A 23083-nucleotide genomic window follows, 5' to 3' on the forward strand; every position below is an offset into this window, starting at 1 on the left:
GCTCCAAAGATCTCTGAAAAACAGACAAGAGAAGAGTTAGATCCTGATTTTGGCAAGAAACAGGCAAAATTTCCATCAAAAATTGTGCACAAAATTCCTTCTCTGTGCCCATCGCACCTGCAGCAGTACTCTGGGTGCGTTGCATGTCAGATGGCCTTCACAATGGCCAACATTCAATGCACCTTTCGATACACAGAGGGTGCGCTGAAGGCAGAACAAGTTTTTCAAACCCCAGGGGCTCAGAAAAACTAGGAATCAAGCTCAGAATGCAAAATGGAAACCATGAAATGAAAGAGCTCAGGTTTAGCTCCTACCTGGTCTAGACGGCGCCAAGAATCGTCCACAGAATCTCCCGAAATCAGCTGATGAAAATCAAGGGGGAAAAGCACCTCCAAAGCTCCAACAAACCAAAGTTCAAATGAAATGGTAAAATGAGAGGTAAAAACACTTTTTCATTACTTTTTACGTAGTTCAAAGTAAAATATTAGTGTTCTAACTCGTTTTCAAGCATATATTGTTCATTTCTAACTAGTTTGATGAAGCAGTTGAAAATGCAGTACAATCTTTGAAAGAACTAAGCTATTTATAGTAAAATCAAAAAGGGACCATTCAATCGAGCAGTTTTAGCACATAGTTCAAGCTCGTTAAAAAATAAACATAAGACATGAGCAAATGTTTCCACCCGTGTTTAAGCTCATTAAAAAATGAACTATTCCCCGATAAATAACCATCGTGAATGTAGTACTTCAGCCGTTAAATCCTTGGTCGTGTTTGCACCGTCACCTCCACTTTTTCATTGGCCGATCATTCACCTCCATTTGATTGTTTACCCATTTTGAGGAACAGCTGCGAATAGTGATTTCACTAGCCATCCTTGTGACACTGCCGTGATTGGAAAATTCCAAACCTTACCTGGAATCAGCTGCTACCTGTTTTATCACTCGTTCCTCAAAAGACGAGTCTCCTTTAAGCTCTTTTCAACTGACTCGTAAAATATGAAAAGATTTCCGAGTCCTTGGCCTTTCCAGCTCGTTAAAGGGACAGGAAGTGCTATCCCTCCTCTAGATTTTAATCTTTTTGGACCTGAGGGATTATTACACAAAAAGATCGAGCACTTGTTTTATTCGGCTCGTTAAAAGTATTGAAAATTCATCCCTTCTGTATTGTTTTATACTTTTTCGGGCTTAAGGGATTAGATGACGAAAAAGGAATTTTGGAGTTACCTTTACGTTCCTTTTCAGACTCTCTAAAATTGAAAAGGACCGAGTTATCTTTGTCGTTAAACTCGTTAAAAAGATTAATAGCGACAAACTTGTCTATAGACGAGAACGAGTTTCACTATCGCTAGGCTCGTTAAAACATAGCAATGGGTTTGCCCGAAGGGCAAATTATAGAACAAGCATATGTTATCCTCCTCAAGCTTGACAAAAATAAAGAGGTATTGGTCAGCAATGACTGGGGAAAAATTGGGAAGAAAACTCAAAGAAACTTTGTTTGTAGCAAGTCGCTCTTGAACATGACACTTCCACTCCGTGTCCGAGTCGGGTTGGGTTGTTTCATTCACCGGTCACATCACCATGGTCACGCCATACCATCCACATTTGGGGTTAATGCTACCAATCCATCACATCAGTGTCGCCGATATGTTCAAGAGAAGTCATCCAGAGAAGTCACATGTGTCTCACCCACTACCATACATTATACTCCATTCTTTCATGACTGCCGCCCTGAACCTTATATCACCAGATCGTTTTCACCTCCATCAAAATCATTTGCTCTGTTTCGTGTCATTGATGTGGGATTCGTTAAGGCCCTCCTGTGACAGATCACTTCTTGTCGACATCAGCTCATTATCCAAGAAGTTGATCTGGGAACACCCCATTCAGTACTTTGAAGCTTCCATGCCTCAATGGCAAGTTTCTCACTTCCGGCGATAGGTTTACATCAATGGCCTTCGACCGAAAGATTTTGCGTGGTGTTCGACGCCAAATCCTTTATTCACACCACGTGAATTGTACTGCAGTACCTTGAGGATCATTATCATTATCGGTGATTCCTCTCGCGCTTGTTAACAGTTTACATCATTGACTGGTAATCAAGCGATGTCTTTCCATGTTCGACTTCAGAACATTTCTCACATGGATCGACTTGTACATCGAGTGAAGATCGGACGAGATTGAAGACCCCGGATCTAGTTTCATCCATCCGAGCTGCGATATATATTCAGGGAAATAAAGACATTAAATGTACATCATTGCTGCACAGATAATCATCCACTCAAAAGGATGATGGCTCTACCAGAATCATCAGTCTACACTCAGACGATTGTCTGTCCTATGTACATGAAAATGAATTTATAAAGCTGAGCATGGGAATGCCCGCCTCAGCTAGATCATGAAAATAGTATGAAGATAATGTATTGTATTGTATCTTATTACAGGTCTCCTCCCAGCATTGAAAGAACTTCGGATCCTCATAATAAAGCATTTCACCCGACACCAAAAGGTTAACGGCCTCATACTTTAGGGGGCAACTGTTATAGACATTTTTGTGCCCTACAACTCCAAGCATGAAATGTCCATAAACCAAGGGCTCCTAAGTCCCTAAAAGTGTTTTTCTAACCCCTAAAGGAACAAGGTCAACAGATTACAGCTTCTCCCAGAAGTTCTCCACCAGAAACTGCTCAGAATTGGTCAAAACAGGATCATTTCAGCTGCTCCACTGGCTAGGTGCGTTGCATTGCACCTAAATACACTGTGAGGGTGCGTTTCATTTCAAAAGTCCCTTCAGTGGGGTGCGATGGGCGAGAAATGACAAATGGCAGTGTCATTCCGGGAAGTGGAGAGACAATGGAAGCTTCCAGAATCTTCTCCTGTGACACTTGCCTCACTGAATTCGACCAAGGATGAGTAAGAGGCCTTCAGTCTCCAAGTGGAAGCAAGAATTGACAGAGAGAAGACACTAATCAAATCACAAGCTGACTCATCCTCCTTACAGATATCTATATATGGATCCCTCATCCCAGAGATCCAGAGGCTGGAATTTTGCATATTGTAAGGAATTGTTGTTGGTTTCTAGAGACAAACATCAGATTGTTGGGTGATTTATGCTTTGTTTGAGGTGAAGAGGGGCTTCTTTGCTGGGAGGTTGATGCTGGGTCGGAACCACTGGTTGTAACTCCTCCTGGATCTTTTCTTGTTTATCAATAAAAACTATTTGAGTTTTCCTCCATGCTTTTGTATCATTGATGCTTGTTACATTTTGTATGGTTAACTTAAATCTGATCCTAAGTTGTTTATGAATATAGATCCATGTCTTTGTATAGTGCTCTTCTTCTGTGATCTTACAGGTACTCTGTGAAGCTGAGCAAGCAAGGGAGCAGGTAGCTGGAGACTATCAAAGAAGAGAGGGATTGGATCAAAGGATTAGCACAAGACACAGGTTGGTTCTTTCTATTCCTCTCTATCTATAGTTCATAAAGGAAATACAAAAGTAGTTTTTCTCTGTTTGTTTCTAAGGCAGCTGTCACACCTTAGTGGGATAGAGCAGTTCTAAATAGACACTTTTCCCAGTAACACATGGGAACTGGGAATCCGTTTATCGGCCAACAAGGGAATAGGTCGTACTCCACGGTTAGCTCGTTTCAAACTATTCCTCCTCTAGCTTCGGCTTGGAATCCGTATCAGGGGTTATCAACTCCTTACAATCCTTTAAGAGGAAATTTTGCTGGTTATGGAGGTTATACAGCCAAAGTTGGTCAAACTCCGAATTTTGCTGGACCACAAGGCTTGCCTTTTGGTTCAGCCGGTTCTATTGGTTACTTCAGGCAGCCTGGTGCCTCCCAAATTCCAGGACAATCTTTTCAGAGCTTTGGGAGTTCTGCCTAGTCCGGGTGGAATCCCCAAGGTCCTCCTAGGCTTCCGTTTCTGGAAACGTTGAACTTGCCAGATCTCACTAAGTTAACAAATGACCCAATCAAGTACAATCCGGCCTGGCCTCTGGTCCCAACCAAACTCCCTTCGGACATTCCAAAATTCGAAGGGGAGAGTGGTGAAGACCCAGGCGACCATGTAACCACATTCCATTTGTGGTGCTCATCTAACTCCCTTATACTCGATTAGGTTGAGACTCTTTCAGCGCACCTTGACTGGTAATGCAGCCAAATGGTATATAGAGTTGCCAGGGGCAGCTTTACATCGTTCGCTGACTTAGCCAATATCTTCTTAAATCATTTTCAGTTGCCTGTCCGCTATGATGCCGGAACTGAACTTCTGGCCACCTTTCGTCAGGATAAGGCAACCCACATTTCTGACCATATTCAGGAATGGAGATGGAGAAAGAGGCTCATTAAAGCCAAAATCCCTCCAGAGTACCGTCTTGAGTGGTTTTTGAAGTCTTTACAACTCGAGATCTCCAAGGATGTCTCCATGTTTGGAGTCTATTCTGAGGAGCAAGCCATTTTTAGGGCCCAGTAATTAGAATTGATCTACTCTCAGTCTGGGATCCTACAGAAATACTTGCCAGATGCTCCTGGATCTACGGTTGACGTAGCTAAGTCGAAGCCAGGTCCGCACGCGGATGGTATCATTGGGTCAGTAGACACAACTACAGTGAACTTGTTGAATTAATTACAGCAGTTGTCCTTGCAAGCTGCTTCTAACAACCAAGTCACATCGTCTAATCCCCCCGCTTCCCAAAATTATTCAATAAATGCCGTCCAATCTGATAACCCCAAAGGAAATCAAAATTCCAATGGGAAAAAGAAAGGACGAGGTAAGATAAAGAACCAGGATGGGAAGCCTGATGCAAATAAATCCGGCAACAACGTTGGTGGTGGTAGAAATGAGTCAAGAAAGAAAGTTAAGTTTCCATGCAAATTTTGCAGTGGAGACCAACTAATTCATCTCTACCCTAAGATTGAAGACACTCAGCGCTTGTTAGGACAGCAAGGGACTTCTAGTTCTCAAGCTGTGTTAACCAACCCGTTTCCCCAAGGGCAGCAACTTCTTGCTGGCGCGAGTTCAAACCTTGGAACCTCCGTTGGGGGTAACCAGGAAGGGGAAAAATCGTCAAATGTTTTCATGATGGGTTCTAATGTCCATGTGGCTACTCGGTCACATGATTATGGTGAAGCCGAAACTTCCAAGGACAAGACTGTTCCCGGAAGTACTAACCTTCATATTGAGCGACCCCCTGTCGAGACTATACCACGAATACCGAAAGGTTCCACTAAACGCGCGACGATTAATCCTAATGCTAGGGCCGCCCAGAATTACTCCATTATGGAGGATCTGGCTCAAAGTCTGTGCGCTATGTCCGCTTTAGAGGTTCTCCAGTCGTGTCCGGCTCAAAGAAGTGCTTTACTCTCCGCAATTGGAGCAGTCGATCCAGCTAACTCTTTAGTGCTCACTTTTGACATGTTAAATGTCAAAAAGCGACTCCCTCATCATATGGCTTTCCAAATAAAGTCTACATACCGAAAAATCAATATTTTTCGCACCGTGATAGATGAAGGAGCTTCCACATGCGTTATGTCGATGTCATGCTGGAAGGCTATTGGATCACCCTCGGCTGTTCCTTCACCCACCATTTTGACTGCATTTGATGGTCATTCTCATAAGCCACATGGGATTATCCCGGCCTTTCCTATATGTGTTGGGGGAAAGGTCGTCAATATTGAAGTAGAGGTCGTAGACGCTAACCTAGACTATAATCTCCTATTAGGAAGGAACTGGGTATATGAGATGGATGTCGTTGTTTCGACTCTGTTTCGTGTCATTTGCTTTCCTCATGAGGGGAAAATCGTTAAGGTGGATCAATTGGACTATTGTCCAGTCGATCCTCGAGCAAGCTCTGACTCTACTGTCCCTTTAATGGATAACCCTCGCCCGCCAACTGAGAATCTAGGAGTAGGGATGTATTCCTCATTGATGGGTACATTTGATCTTCCCTCTCCTTTCGCTAAAATCAATGTTATTTCATCATCAAAGGAGTCTCCTCGAGAAGAGTTCTTTCGAACTCGTTATTTTTCAGACCCTTGGACCTTACCTTCACCTACGACCACATTAGTTTAAGGACAAGTAAATGGAATGGCATTCCCTATATCTGCAGCTGAGCTTAGATATCAGTCTATCGTAGACTCTGCAGACAACCATTCTACTCCTTTTTCCGAAGAGGAGTTAGATCGTCATGTGGCCCCAGCTTGGAGCCTTGATTCTACCTCTGCCTTGGACTGCTTAGATTCGGTTTTACCTTCTGAAGAAGCAATCCTCGAAGTAATGATGGGTATAGATCGACCTTTGGAAGACTTACACCATCATTCATACTTTCTTCCTCCATTGCAGGAAGTAGAATCTAGATTCTCCGAGCTCCTCACTAGTGATGTTTGTACGGTGTCAAACCCTTTGGCTCTAGCACACATTCGTGCCGAAGGTAATATGTCGGTAATTTCAAAAATGATACCTATAAATATCTCTAGGGACCCTAGCGTCATCGAGAATATCTTCATCGGAGTTGAGTGTTCCCCTGAAGAAATTCAAATTTACACCGACCTGTTCAAGCAATATCGTGATGTATTTGCTTGGTCTTATGAAGAAATGCCTGGCATTGATCCTTCTATAGTTTAACATGAGATCAAGACATATGAAAACGCAAAACCAGTTCGTCAGAGGCTTCGGCTGGTTAACCCTAGGAAAGCTGCAGCTATCAAAGCTGAGGTTGAGAAGCTGCTAAAGGCGGGTTTTATATACCCTATTCCTCTTACTGATTGGGTTTCTAATCCAGTCCCTGTGGAAAAAAAGCAAGGGACAATCCGAGTATGCATCGATTTTAGGGACCTAAACAAGGCTTGTCCGAAAGATAATTACCCCACGCCATTCATTGATCAGATTATCGACGAGTGTGCGGGTAATGAAATTTTTTCCTTCATGGATGGTTTTTCAGGTTATAATCAAATCTCTATCCGTCCTAAAGATCAACATAAGATAGCTTTTATATGTCCCTGGGGTACCTTTGCATATAGGAAGATGCCTTTTGGTCTTAAAAATGCTGGAGCCACTTTTCAGCGGGCCATGTCATATGCTTTCCACGACATCAAACATGTCATCGAGGCATACTTGGATGATCTCGCTGCTCATTCTCGAAAGAGAACCGATCATCCTAGTCATCTTCGATTGGTTTTTGAACGATGTCGTTTTTATAAAATCCGGTTGATCCCAACAAGTGCGTTTTCGCGGTTATGTCCGGTCGGTTGTTAGGGTTCATTGTGTCTAATGAAGGGATTCGGGTTGATCCCTTCAAGGTTGAGGCAATAATTCAGTTGCCTCCCCCATCCTCAATTCGACAACTTCAAAGTCTTCAAGGGAAGGCTAATTTCTTAAGACGGTTTATAGCAAACTATGCAGAGATCACTAAAGGGTTCATGCGTTTGCTACGAAAAGGAGTTCCATTTGTGTGGGACGACTTTGCGTAGAGGTCGTTTGATGCTTTGAAAAAGGCATTAGTCTCTACCCCGCTTTTGAGTCCACCGGATTATGGTAGAGACTTCCTTTTATATCTCGCCGCAGCAGAATCAACCATTGGTATGGTTCTAGTTCAGGAGGACGATGCTCTCGCCGAACACGTGATTTATTATTTGAGTCGAGGCTTAATAGGTCCTGAACTTCGCTATTCTCCGGTTGAGAAGTTGGCCTTCGCTATTCACCGTCGGTCCCTTTACCAAGTGGGGTATTGATTTTACAACTTGTAATCCGCCTTCAGCGGCGAATCACAAGTACATTATCGTGGATGCAGACTACTTTACGAAGTGGGCTGAGGCCATGCCTACTTATAAGAACGATAGTGACACGGTAGCTTTGTTTCTTTTCAATCAAGTTATCTCAAGATTCGGTATCCCAAGAGAGATTGTCACTGACCATGGCAATCATTTCCAGAATCAACTAATGTCCGAATTGGCTCTTAAATTAGGTTTCCGCCAGGAGCATTTGTCCCCTTATTATCCTCAGGCCAATGGACAGGTCGAGGCAGTCAATAAAACTCTTAAGACGATACTCCAACGGACAATAGATAAAAATCGGTCCAACTGGCACATTATGTTGTATTCGGCTCTTTGGTCATACCGAACCTCCGTTAAAACGGCTACCGGTTTTACTCCTTTTCAGTTGGTTTATGGGATGGAATCTATCTTTCCGGTTGAATGTGAAATTCCATCTCTTAAGTTGGCTGTTGAGCTTCTTCCGGAGACTTCGAGTCTCGAGGAGCGCCTAGTTCACTTGGAACATCTTGATGAGCAGCGTCGAGATGCCGCCACAATGAATGAGGCCCATAAGAAAAGGGTTAAAACGCAGTATGATAAGTCTGTCCGTCCTCGAGTCTTTTCTGAAGGCGACCTTGTGCTGGTCTATGACCAAGATAAGGATGCCTTGGGGGCAGGCAAATTTAAGCCTATGTGGTACGGTCCTTTCATTATTAAACAAGTTTTAGAAAAAGGATCGTATGAGTTAATTGATTTCGAAGGAAACAAGCTGGCGGAGCCCCGCAACGGGCTCTACCTAAAGAAGTACTTTGCTTAGTTTTGACCAGGAAATGGCTTCTTTGTATTTTATGTATATTTGTACATATAACATCGAGAGTTTTCTGGTATCAGCACTTTTTGGTCTGCTGTGGCAGGTGTTGATGGATGATTTGGTCTATTTTGGGTTCACCGATGGTGCTAGTCGGCACACTCGGAATCTTGCTTCCGCAGCTTGGGTACTCTATTATCCAACTGGTCAATTGATCGCATCAAGAAGCATGTGCATCGGTCCTGCTTCAAACAATATGGCCGAGTATACTGCTGTTATTAATTTATTATCCGAGGTAATCTCTCATGGGATCGACTCATTGGTAGTATATCTTGATTCTCAATTGATATTGTCTCAATTAAATAACATTTATCGGGTACGGGATCCATCTTTATATCGCCAGTATTTAAGGGTGAGGTTGTTGCAAATATCATTTACTTTTATCAATTATTTGCATATTCCAAGATCTCATAATTGGTTAGCTGATTCTATCGCTAATCAAGCATTAGACTGGCATATCAATCATTCATCACAATAAAATCAAGTATCAAAAAGTCAAACTGTATATATATATATATATATATATATATATCGTAAAACGTCTCGAGTGTACATATGTGTGTCCAAAAAATATACAAAATTGGGACTCAAATGCCCATAATCATGTCCGGCATATCTAATGCCTCGGCTCAGGATGAGCGTCTAAGTATGTCACTATAGCATTGGCCACACGCCGAAAAATGCGAACCCAGTCACGTGGCATGCCAACCACATGACGCTGCATATCCTCAGGAAGGTCCTCTATGACGGCCATCGGTACTCGGCAGCTCAATCTTGCCAAGTGTCGCTGGACGTTGTTCAGAGTCTGTTCTGTATCAGCAGCCGCCTCTTCGGCTCCTCGGCCGCGCCATCCATGCCGCGGGAATCCATCTGGTCGTACCGGCCCGATGTCTGGAACATGATCATCATATCAGTCATTTGAATCTCATCAAAAATATTTTTCAAAATTCATCATATTTGAAAAATCCAAAAAATCAAAAAATCTTACCAATCTCGCCCCATGCTGCATTCGGTGGTAACACTAGATCAGGATCTCCTCGGAAATCTAGCCCAGCATAGGGGTAGTCATCCACGGCGATGATCTGCTGATCCCACCAGGTGAAGAAGTCATCGTCAAAGGCAGTCCTTGGGACCTCCCCACCCCCCAGACGTTTCATCAGATCATCCCACCGGCCCATGCGTGGATCGCGTGGGGTGCTGATGGAAACTGCTACCCTGGGATGGAGTGCGGGAACCTTCTCGAAAAAGAAAGTACAAAAGATGCTCCCATATCCAAAGTTTTTAGTCTGACCCCTCCTGATAGAAGTGAGCTGGCTCTTCATGTTAGCCAGAAGAGGAGTACACCAGTCGAACACAGTAGTGAAACAGTCAACTGCCACGCTCATGTTTTGCTGTGACGCCTGATGCAGAGAGGATGATCCGTTCACCCGAGCCATGGTAAACAGGATTATCCTAAGTGATAAACTCGCCACATGTGTGATGGAAATCTGGCTCCCAACCTTCTTGGGATGTCCCGGGTAGTATATCTGTACATAGTCCTCTATCGAAAGGGCACTTCGTGTCCTACCCCGGGACTGTACTACCTCTCCCCTTCGGGAAAGGCCCGTGATAAAATAGATATCCTCCACTTCTACCCTGAGCGGCATCTGATCGATCATAAAAGCTTCCTCATCGACATCCCAATAATCAATGAGCATCTCAAGTAGACGCGTGTTCGCTTTCATATTTGGCAATTTGAAAAATTTAAGCAAACTGCATCCCCGTAGGGCATATAATGCTTCTGGACTGTTCATAACTTCATTGTCTACCGCTGCGTGCTCTCTTTCACGCCACGTGACAGGCATCCTGAGAAAAAATTGATTCAAAACCGTTAGTTTTTGTTTAAAAATGATTCGCGGTATATACGCGGGTCCCTGTGCACACAGTTGCGTATAGGGCCCGCATGTACGCGGGTTCAATATTACCAACCCGCGTATACGCCCCGAGCGAATTTTGTACAAAAGTTCAACGGTGAAACATCAACCAAAAATCCTAAAACCTGTCACAATTAATTGCAAGCTAAGTATAAGAGTTACCTGGAGGTTTTCGACGAATTTGAACGGTTGAATCTGGCTATGGGAAGTTTGCTCCTTTTGCTCCAAATCCTTTGCTCTCAAACTCAAATGGTAAAAATGGTGAGTCCAAAATGCTTTTTATAAGTTTTGAAAATGCAAAATTTTTTCAAAATTTTATTTTGTTTGGCCTCATGTGACTTTTAACTTGGGAGCTTGGAATGTCGAGATTGGTCTGTTTTTCAGGACATTTTGGACGATTTTCAGTTTCGAGACGGTTCCATGACTGCTGACCCGTCATGGCAGGTATCGTGTTCTCACTGGCATATAGGTTAGGGACACCATTTTTTCCGTTGCATTATGCATACTAGCCTCCATTTGACCGATACATCTGCCATAAGGTCAATCCCATTGTGTTATGGTTCGTAAGCCATCTTCACTCGCCGATTCTTTAAATCATGACACGATGGTAGAGCCATCCTTTACATGGGCATCCTAGTTAGCACCTCACTGACATTTGTTGCCCATGCTGCTCCGTTTTGAGTAGGCTCGGGAGTCCTCTGTAGTCCCGCCATGACTTATGCGTTGAAGACTCATTCCTCTTAGCTTCTCCGCTTTGTTCTGGCCATATACCCTAGAGGCTCCTTTGTGTTGAGTTGTACTACTGCATTGCATGTTGACCACTTGCACCTTTTGGCCTAGAGCCGGCTTCACTTGGACTCGTGTTTAAGCCAACTTTTGACCATGACATCTGCAAAATCAACCTTGCATACCCTTGACTTCTGCAGCTTGACACACCTTGACCCGTGGAAAGAACATATCTTTGAGTGTCACTGACCAGTTTTCACCTCCCTGCATTGAGCATAGGAACGTTCCTTTCCCAGGAACTAGATCATCTGTTTCACCGACACTCGTTCTTTCCACTGTACCATAGCATTCTTTTATTCTTTTTCCAGCTTAACAGAAAAAGACAAAAAAAATTAAATATTCCAAAAAGAGTGGGAACGGGACATTATTTCCATTTATTGTTGGCAGCTAGAGTCAGTTGTGTCGCCCTTGAACAAAGCACTCAAAACAAAGTCTCCTCCATATGGGTGGGATTTAGTTTGACTTAGGTACACCATAACCTTGTTATTGAGTCAGTTCTCCACCGATTGGTTATCTCTTCCAATCATATGGAGGGTTCGTTCGTGCCTCCTGCATGGCGAACTTATACAGAGTCATCATATGCTGCCACATAGTCACATTGAGTCATGCTTTTGTTCAAGGGAAGTTAGCCTGAGTCGGCCTCTCTGCGGTGTCTCTTGACTCATTTTTCAGTCGGCCATCCCTGGTTGTCAGTGTCATGTCTATCATCACATCAGTTATATTGGTCCTTTACTCGTGCCGGTTTGAGAAGGTCCCCATTGACTTCTTGCTAGCGGGTCTTTTCCTTATCGACGACGACATCTTGCTCTGAGGACAGGCCTAGAGCTGCACCCTGGCCCTATTTTCATTATTGATAGGTTACCTTGTGCTCAGCATCGATCAGTATTATGGGTCTTTGACTGAGTGGTTTCCCTTGTGTTCGACATCAGCTTACATTATCACACATTGGGATTCGTGCAGTACCTTGGTTTCCATTTGACCCTATTGGTGGATACCTCACCTCTGTGTCAGCTTTCATTATTGGTTGGTTCAGAGGGTTTCTGCCGTGCGCTAGCCACATCTTGTGTACGCCGGAAACGTACTTCGGTTGGGTTACTACATATTTTTCATCCGATTCCTTCCACATTATTGGCCTACGGGTTACACTCGCGCTAGATTGATGAAGGATGCCTTAATGCCTTCCTTCTAGCGGATCTTTCCCTATCGACTCCGACTCATTGCTCTGGGGCAAAGATCTAGAGTCCATTTGGAAGTACTTTGGGGTTTGCAGTCATTAGTGGCAGATCCTTCGCTATCGACAGTGGGAAACCATCATTGTCTCCTGATCGATAGATTCTTACAGGTGTTCGACTCCAGCTCATCTATTCACACTTATTAGATTGTACTGGGTACCTTGACGCTCATTATCATTATCGGTGAGTAGTCTCGCGTTTGTTAACGGTATACGTCAATGACCGGTAATCAAACGATTTCTCACATGGTCGACTTTAGATCATTTATTCCCATGGTGTAGAAATGTACCACGGCGGTCGGTGAAGACCTCAAGTTGTATCAGCGTTCGTTGGTTCACTTGACAGTTGCTCCTGTTGCTGCTAGTTGATACCACTCCACTTTATATGTTGCAGTCAGTCATGGCAACATCTTATATGCTGGCACCTGAGTTTGCAGTGTAGTACCATCCTATTCCATCATGTTCAGGTGGTACCTTTTGGGATCAGTCTTTGATATCAGTGATCTGTTGTATCTTTCAACATCATTGATAGTCTTATATGTGATATTCAGACATGTACTTGTTCATTATGATCAGATGATCCATTATGTATCTTTCAGTCATTTATACTTGTATACTTAGTGGATCCGCTTGTACTTGATATGCGGACATGCTTTACTTTTTCTGAGCGTGGGTATGCCCACCTCAGACAGTGTTTCTTTCTGATCTCCTTTGGTGGCTTGGCAAGCTGAATTCTGGTGAAGTCCTCCTCGGTTTTTGACAGACTTCCTTTCCATGTACTCGCATAATATATTTCGGCCATCATGTACCCCTTCTGACCTCATATATTAGGGGGCATTTGTTATAGCTCCAAATCTCACTCTTATGGTTTGTGATGTTGTATTCATGGCCTAGGGCAACCCCTCCTTCCAGACCTGGTTCTAAAATTTAAAAAACAGTGTTTTATCCCTTATACGTGACATTGCCCTGAGTTAAACGCGTGTATACACGGGTATGTGTATAGCCAACCCGCGTGTATGTATTAAAACACTTAAAAAATATAACACTCCTTATTTTCGGGCGGAGATCGCGGGTTTTACCTGCTGATCACCTATTAGTGCCCGTGGCCCAACTGTTCCCAACCAACTCCTAACTAAAAAACTACTTTGGAGATGGTATAAAAAGACCTCAAAGGGAAGGCCTAAGGGAAGAGAGAAGAGAGAGAAAGGTTGTTATGCTGAGATTTTTCCCTTGACCAGGTCTGAAGTCCCTTGTGCCTTCTGCACTTCCCCCATTTTGTACAGGAAACCTGTGTTTCCTTGTGTGTTGATGTTCATCCACCATTTATGACATCATGGAGAGAGTCATGGAAGGAGTTTGTTAGAGGCTTGAGGCTGGAACGGATCCGGAAGGAAGCTTTGCTTGGAGCCTGCTGAAGGTGACTCAGGTGAAAATATTCCTTTTTATGTACTTTATTTGTCTATAATAAAAGAAACACATGTCTTGGTTCCCGAAATGAATCTTCTTTATGTTAATGATATTCATGTTTAGAATTCATATACAAAAGGTTGTCTAGATTTCATAACTAACTACCTTTCTTTATAACATGAAGATGGTTCCTTTATAAGTCTTTGTCCATATACTGTTGTGTTCTTTGAATTGGTTATTTTGCAGGACAAAAGAGAAGAAGGGAACTCCAAGAAGGGTTTGGACCCTAAAGGCCTTCTCAAACGTAGGACCAAAGGTACGTACCCTTATCATAGAATTTGCTTATGATAGCATAATGGTTGTATGAATGCATGTTTCTTTGAATAGATAACTTTCAGTCTGCTAGGGTTTCAACCCAAAAAGCCCTAGGGGAGTAATTCCCTCTATCACCTACTTCCCTGCATATAGAAAAGATTTGTGTAATTTCTTCTTCCCACTGATAATCCAGGGGTACTCAGTCATAACTAAGACCTCACCACGAACTCTTTCTTAAAACGATGTAACCATTTTCTCCATTGTTTGAAAAGCATTCAGACCCTGGATACCTATAAACAAACTTAAAAATTATGCGAACGGAAGAATTTTATCAGAGATTGGGGATCTATTTATCAGGGACTAGTCAACCATGTTCTCAATAATATATGTTCTCAATACATGGCTAAAACCATAGGAATATGCATACTCACCGGACGCAACGCTGCTCTTCTGTTGCTGAGATCGGCACTGGATAATGACATAGGGATCCATGTTACCTGCAACCACAGGCACATCAAAGAAAAATTAAATCAAAGATCGAACTGAACATACACCAACACACATAATTCAGCTGTCTCTTTAGCAATATTTGAATCCATCCTATTACCATTCAAAGAAATGTTTCTGATATAAAAAGCCTCTGCAAATATAGAATCTACCTTAATAGTGAATGTGAGGCCAACTTTTATCTCCCCGCAGTGGGTCTGGTCTGGAAGGACAACATTGTAGGAAGTCGGGGGTAGGCTTCCTTCCATGAATACTCCCTCCAGGGGAATGTTGTGCACCACAATCAGAAATATAAAGATATATGATCAGAAAACAGAAATATTGAAAAACGATGAAAGACTGCAGGATCTGAAAAAATGACTAAGATCATAATGCTGGAGACTCATCTGCACCTTGCTTCCCCAACGAAGTCATCCACGTTTCCACTATCGCTGTCCATTATTTTTAAGGTGAGTTCAGTAACCCCGTCGGCTACAGTGAAAACAAATTGCTCATTCCACTCGGGATTGCTACCTTTACCTGCAATTTCAGAGATCCGATCTATTAATTTTTAACTCTATATATTTTTGGGGGAAAAATTTGTGAAATCTCCCTACTTCCCCTGCATATAGAAAAGATTTGTGTAATTTCTTCTTCCCACTGATAATCCAGGGGCACTCAGTCATAACTAAGACCTCACCACGAACTCTTTCTTAAAACGATGTAACCATTTTCTCCATTGTTTGAAAAGCATTTAAACCCTGGATACCTATAAACAAACTTAAAAATTATGCGAACGGAAGAATTTTATCAGAGATTGGGGATCTATTTATCAGGGACTAGTCAGCCATGTTCTCAATAATATATGTTCTCAATACACGGCTAAAACCATAGGAATATGCATACTCACCGGACGCAACGCTGCTCTTCTGTTGCTGAGTTCGGCACTGGATAATGACATAGGGATCCATGTTACCTGCAACCACAACCACATTAGAGAAAAATTAAATCAAAGATCCAACTGAACATACACCAGCACACATAATTCAACTGTCTCTTTAGCAATATTCGAATCCAAAGATTTATCAGATCGCCTAAAATGCAAGAGATCGGCTCGGATGATAATATATTACAGATGAAATCAGTGTTTTGCAGCCCCTCGGCATTGACGAGCAACACCTCCAAAGTTCCCCTCGGCATCTTGATTCTTTTCCTTCTACCTCCTGAAGTCGATTCCATAAATCCAGGGTCCTGGAATATAGTATCGCCGAGCGAGGGAAGTGCAAGGTCTCCACACGGAGAAGCACCTGGAAGTAGCGTAGCGTCGAGCAAGGGAAAACATCTATCTGCATGGTCTCATCGTATACCGGTCTAATCAATTGGATGGGTAAGATTATTTTCATCGTCTAACACTTAAATCAAAGACTCAGAAATGTACACGTAATCTAGGAGGAAAGTTGATTTCAAAGGGAAACGCCTTACGGCGTAATTATTTATCTTGCTAAGGCATCAATGCTACCATCTAGTCACTTTAAGACATGAATATGTGAAGATCAATAAGGGAACCTCTATTCATAAATATCTACCAACAAGAATTCAACACGTGAAGACACCATGCAAAAGAGTGAAAGATATACCCAGTTCTTAATCGTAATATATGTAAAGGATTCAATGTGTGCATATCTATCAAAAATAAAAAAGTTAATTCTTGTTCTATGATAATGGATCTATGCCTTAGAAAGTGATGACCACTGTCACGTTATTTATAGTGACCCTACAACAATTACTTTTGTGACATCTCAACAACTACATGAAACCTGGTATGATTTCCCATGCATTAATTAATTATGATCTAAGATTTCTCTAATTAACATGTCCTTTTAGGGTCAAATCTTAACTCAAGATAAGGGTGACTTGAAGTTTGGTTTGATTTTTATGCATAAGGGGTATTTATATTGTTTGGTATGATGCATGGTGCATGCATGTCATGATCTAGTGAAAATACTTTGACATTGTATTGAGGCAATTATTTTCTCTCTTAAGCACACTATCAATTTTTGTTAGGTATATTGTATGAGATATTCATAAGTAATAGTGATAACCTCTTTTAAAAAAACAAGAAAGAAGGTATATTCTCATTTAACAACATAGTTGATTTGTATATCCTTGTACTCCTCATTAATAACAAAATATTTATGTTAGTGATGGTCAAGTCTCAATTTAGGGATGAATATTTCAATGTCGTAGAGTGAAGTGGGACAAATTTCTATATTGTGCACTTTCTTTGTCATGCTTTCATTTTCATTTTCCATAAAATGGAAAGCATCATTACTAACTTGGCAAAAAAAAGCTTGTAAAACTATGGTGGTTGAAAGTTGTGAAAGTATAGATGAAAAGATTTATGGCTTGTAATTGGTAAGAAATTACTTTGTAATTAAGGGGTTTAAACTCACTCAATCTCAATAAATGTTAAGTAGTGAATAACACATTATTGTTACTTTTAACATCTAAAAGTTTGGGATGTAATTAGCATGTAATTGACAAAGCTTGAAGTCAAAAAGGAGGTGGGTTAAAACATTTTTTTAACTATTTCCTCATGCAAAATGAAATAGCTTGTGCAGGAACAATAAAATAAATATTTTGTAGTTGTATCTCATATCCACAAAAAATTTGAATAAGGGAAACTTAGGTGCATCTTGAGTACATTTGCAATTATGTATGTATTTTGATGCTTGTGATATGTTCTATTTAGTTTTGATGCACTAAATTCACACTCATAACTAGTCAATTGTACTAAATACAACAACCCTAAACACATTGAGTAAAAAGAGATAAAAGAGATTGAATACTAAATAAGCATAATGACACAAGGTCTAATGATCATCACATAACCACTTGTGTATGGCATGAAATCAAATTATAAATTCTCTTTGAGTCAATAGTTGAATCTAATTCATTGAATTTTAACTGTAAAAAAGGTGGAGTCACAAACCCTTTCAAAAATATCAATTGTGCAAAAACTTGCATGAAATTGAATATAGAAGCTTTACATTGAAAAGTTTAATCATTGTAAAAGATCAATTTGTTGTGCATTATTAGTAGTACTTGACACCCTAATATTGCTAATATTAAACAAACAAGTGTGACACATAAGAAAGCAAGTGTGACAAGTGCAAAATCTAAAATGGATAAAGGAGTAAATTGTTTGCAAAATGGTAATCAAAAAATTAAAGAACAATATGGCTTCTTACATGAAGTGGATGATTTGGTTGTTGATCTTCACAAAGATAAATTGATTGAGGTACTTCGACTAAAATTAATAGAAAGGAGCAACAAATTGAGAACATGTTGAAGCAATAAGTACAACAAATGACGTTATACAAAAAGTTATTGTTACTTATAACATAATTAACTTAATGCAAATGATAGATGTTACTTATGACACATATTACTTCATACAAATGATCGATGTTACTTATTACACAAATGACCTAATGGTTGATTTAGTACATCAAATGATATGGTTAATGATTCCTTAGCTAGTCATGAGATGGAACCATGCAACAAATAAAAAAGGATATGTTTTGTTTAAGATGAATCATAAGGAGTAAGGAATGTTAATAGAAACAATATCAATGAAAGTAAACTTGAATTTTTTAATTTTACAAAATAAAATTGTAATGAATGCATCAAACAATATCAAGTATAAAGTGATATTTCCAAGCTTATCAACAAATATTGGGAATAAATCTATGACAATAAGCACAGAATAGGACCTGGATATGATAAGGAAGTTACAATTCATATTCCCAACTATGTCAAGCCAATCCACTTCTATAGTGTAGGATTCCTTCTAGAAGATTCCACTTCACTTATTTTGGTTCAATGTCATAAAGTTCAGTGCCAACATTGTCATTGAGCTGGTCACATGGAGAATCATTGTTTTATTCTACATCATTGTCTTCATTGTGGGAAGAAAAATCATCATTCAAATAAATGTTAGAAGAAGAAGAAGGATAAAAATCCAATAATTCATTATGGTTTGATAAGTTCTTGGCAATGTAATCAACAATTCAATAAGTCACATGAGTCTTATTGTTTAGTTCAAACATAGGTAAAGAAGCTTTGCATAGGGAAATAATAAAAAAAAAACGTAAGGATTTACAATTGTTGTTTCAAAGGAGGATTTTGGGCATGAGTTAAGCCCAATTATACATGTCTTTTAAATTAAAGCATGAGAAAATAAAAAGATACTTCCTTGCACTCGCTATGGGAGGATTACATTGATGAAATCAAAATGGTTAATAGTCAACCAAAACCACCACAATAATCAAGTCAAAATGGTTAGTGGTCAACCAACAAAACCACTAGATACATTAATGAACCATGAAGAAGAGAAAAATACACAAGCTCAAACTTCAATCTCTTCAATAATATTCTCACCTTACACCAAGGGGAATATCAATAATGATAGTTAGGCTTTAAGTTTTAAAGTCCTATTAATCAAATTAAATCATAACCCGAGAATTCCGACATGGAAAGTAGTCTCTTCAACTATTAATTGGGATGTTGTTCAACACCTAATTGTGTCTAAATTCATATAGACCTTTGGTGAATGTATTTCTTCATTGATAAAAGAATAGTGATCCTATTTGTCCACTAGTTAGCAAAAGATACTAGTTTCTTCTAAATAAATTACCTGGTAACAGAGCAAATTGTCAAGTAATCAAGGAATGTTTATGCATTATAGCTATTCACTTCTAGGATTTCTTCTCTTTTTCAAATTTTAGATGAATCATTCAGCATTTGTATTGGTATGTTGTTAAGCGTATCTTTATCAAAGGTTAGTTTAGAAGTTTCATATTTAAGATTAAAGATGATATTGATTTATGCATTAGTTCATGTTACCTTACTAGTATAATTATTTAGAATTTTAATTAATGGACAAGGATGTTAAACCATGAGTCCCTAAACAATCATAGAGTCTAAGACCACCTTCTTTTTGAGTTTTCATCCTTATCTCCTTATGATGTGTTGTCATTGTCCATTGTGAGTTGTCAATGTGATCTAGATCTAGAGGTGGTTAGATACATGTACTATATATTGATATCATGAGAGGAAATACATGTGTTGAGAATGGATTAAGCTTTTTTAAGCAAGTTATTGTCTTATGTTATGCTTGCCCTATTTCTTAACAACTTAATGCAAGTACTTATACTCTAAACTACAAAAACAAAAATGTTATTTTCAAGGATATGGTTTTTGTTGTCACTACTATTACCAAGAATTCATAATGTGCAAATATATATATATATATATATATATGAATCAACGCTAATACACATTGATTCTTATAAAATATCTAATACACACTAGTTCTCTTAAGGTAATAATAATAACAATAATAATAATAATAATATAATATAAAAATTAAAAAAATAAAATAACCTCCATTAGAACCTTATACTGCCTAGAATTTTTAGTTATAGAGAACCCTGCTGAAACCATTCTTATTCAAAAGTAGAGGTTTTGTTTTTTAGAAAATTGGCTAATTTTGTAACACTTAAACTTATAGTAAGTTGTGGTTTCTTATAAGAGATCCTACCAAGACATGCAATATCATAAATATGTTATTATAAAAATGGATTAGATTTGTTTTTCACATTATTTAAGAAGATCTCATTTTAGAAAATCCCTTTAAAATGATGGTTACATAAACTCCTAAATCTATTAAGCTATGTATAATGTTGTTGATCTCAAACCTCCTATTTTCCTTAAATGCTTATCCACCATTGAGAACACATATCTTCCCCACATCTAAGATGGCATTAACAAAATACTCAAAATTCCTATGATAAAGTCAACATAGATACCATCTTCAAGACCATAAAGAACCACTTTAATAATGTGAAAGAAAAACCGGATCCCTTTATAGAACAAGCCATTATAAGAGCCCTTATCTTTTTATGCCTCATGCCTCATATACATTGACCTAAACAAAACATTTTGTAAAAACTAAACTAAATTAATAGTATAGTGATATTGACCATAATCGAACCTCTAAATTTGTTATTATTAAACATTTCATGTCATTCCAAACAATAGACTATTTTGACCAAACTAAATTTTTAATTTACACCTAGCACTACTCCACTGATCTCATTACAAATGCTATTGAAAATGAAAAGAATATTGATTATAAGATGTTTATAATTTTAGTTAAGCCGAACATCCAATTGTTTATTCCATTAAAAAAAAATGTTCTACCTCCCAATTATCCAAATTATTTATTTACCTCCTCTCGGACTAACTCATGTATTTGCATCCTCTTAGTCTAACTCATGATTCACTTAAACTCTGTTTATTAAGGAAAATGTTATAGGAAAACCCAAGAGATGCTTCCCTACATGTGTAAAGTGACATTCCTACAAAACTCATTGATTTACATTACTATTCCTAACATTCCACAATTTTGAACCAAATACATGTTGATATAAAATTAACAAAATACTCAACAACATTACCAACAATTAATTAAGCTAACTTAATAAATTATAATTTACTTTTTCTATCATCTCTTATTTTCTTTACTAAAATTATATAAGAAAAATTAAATGAAAAGGAAATAAAACTAAAAACAAAAAATTAGTAACTAATAGAAATAGAAGTTACTAAATAATCTATAATAAAACCTCAACCAATCATCTTACAAATAAATAAACTTAATAAATAATAATAATAAGCCCATGGGGCTTTGGATTGACGGTGAATAGGTGCACTGTTAAGGCACTCCTTGCGATAGGTCACCGGTTCAAATCCCCCGTAAGTACTTAGGTTAGTCTTAACTAGAAAAAAAAAAAAAAAATAAACAAAAATTTATTTCTAAATATTAAACTATAAATAAACCACATAATTTTTTTATAAAAACAAACCATACAAAATCAAAACAAAACTAAATACATAATACCACTTAAAACCCATATAATAAATATTATATATATAAACTTATCTTATTATCCCTATTCTTATGAGATCCATACATTTTCCTTTTTCCACCAACCAATTACTCATTCAAGGTTTATACTTGATTCCCATTTGTTAGTTAATTTGATTGTTCTCCTCCCTTCATATAAACTACTTGTTGCTGTACTTCATTGCCCTCTTGCATTTTTCTAATCATTAAATTATTTATATGGTGTACTCTTTCATTCCCTTTGATATTTTCTTGGTTTAGATTTAATATGTATTTTTTTATTATATTCACTTTCCATGGTCTCTAATTTTTCATTACTATATTTTTTATTTGGTTATGATTATTATGGTCTCTCTTCTTCCTCGTTTTGACCAATAAAAATTTATATTAATTTCTTCATACATTCATTCCTATGTCCTTATGGGTATATTTATTTAAATAACCTAGGGATATATGTTTATAATTAAAGGAGTCAATCTTTTGAAAATTTGTTCCTTGAGTTATTCTTATGCAAAGCAATAGATATTGAATTTAATGGGGAATATTAAAATAAGAAAAAATATTCCTTTGAAAAGCTAGGAATAATTATTATAAACCTTCAAATAGTTTAATATATTATTTTAACAAATCAATAAAAAAATATATATATATATATAAATAAAAAATTATATACTTTGTTCTCCACAAGAAAACAAAAGGGAGGGCAAGATCATATATTTCTCTATATATCCAAAATGGATAATGCAACCAACGCATTGTTCAATTTGTCGGTCTTCCTTTATATGAAAGCGACAATGCCTTCGCTTTTCTCATTTATCCTTATCTCTTTATATTATTCTTAAACATTTTTTATTTTATTTATTTTCCATCGATATTATATTTAAATCCATTTTCATGAAACGTTACACGTGTCACATGACTTGACACACTGTCAAGTCTAATCAACTTTCCCGTCCAAAAAGCGGAAGGCAACTGCTCCTCGTCACTTAAAGTTGACGGCAGCAGCTCCTCGAAGATTCCCGTCAGGGGTAACGGAAATTGTACGTCAGTACGCACCTGGCAGCCTCGAGTAGCACGCCGTTCACACGAGCGAGAGAGGCAAGTAAAAGGACGAGATAAAAATAGGTGCAGAGTATTTACCCGCCCGCGGTACTCTGCTTCCATTTATTGCTTTTTACTGTCTGCTTTTACAAAGATCGATACCACGTCAGGGATTCTGTAGGCGTACGGCGGCTTTTCTTTTCGCGTAAATTCCGAAATTCCATATTCCCGCTTACTAACAGGGGAATATATAACACGTTCCGAGATATGAAATCTCGATAAAGTTAGGGGACCTCGCTGTTCGTTAAAA

General features: G+C 38.9%; 1 protein-coding gene across 1 annotated transcript; it reads right to left on the reverse strand.

Annotated features, from left to right (window-relative positions):
- Positions 1 to 14507: 14507 nt before the first annotated feature.
- LOC149144277 (elicitor-responsive protein 3-like) lies at positions 14508 to 15959 on the reverse strand. Its single transcript, XM_089452104.1, has 6 exons — positions 15893 to 15959; positions 15670 to 15735; positions 15173 to 15299; positions 14881 to 15050; positions 14705 to 14770; positions 14508 to 14563 (listed from the first exon to the last, which is right to left on the reverse strand). Exons 1-6 carry the CDS (start codon positions 15957 to 15959, stop codon positions 14508 to 14510), a joined length of 552 nt encoding a protein of 183 aa, XP_089308230.1.
- Between the last annotated feature and the right edge of the window lie 7124 nt (positions 15960 to 23083).

Source organism: Pinus tabuliformis, chromosome X (genome assembly GCF_031772625.1).
Source record: "Pinus tabuliformis cultivar Carrire ecotype Pingquan chromosome X, CPIR1, whole genome shotgun sequence".
NCBI lineage: Eukaryota > Viridiplantae > Streptophyta > Pinopsida > Pinales > Pinaceae > Pinus > Pinus tabuliformis.

Coding starts and splice junctions, on each gene's coding strand:
- LOC149144277 (XM_089452104.1), bottom strand. CDS start 15,959: ATGCCGAGGGGAACTTTGGAGGTGTTGCTCGTCAATGCCGAGGGGCTG. Junction 15,736..15,892: donor GCAAAACACTGATTTCATCT/GTAATATATTAT, acceptor TTGTGGTTGCAG/GTAACATGGATCCCTATGTC. Junction 15,051..15,172: donor GACTTCGTTGGGGAAGCAAG/GTGCAGATGAGT, acceptor TGTGGTGCACAA/CATTCCCCTGGAGGGAGTAT.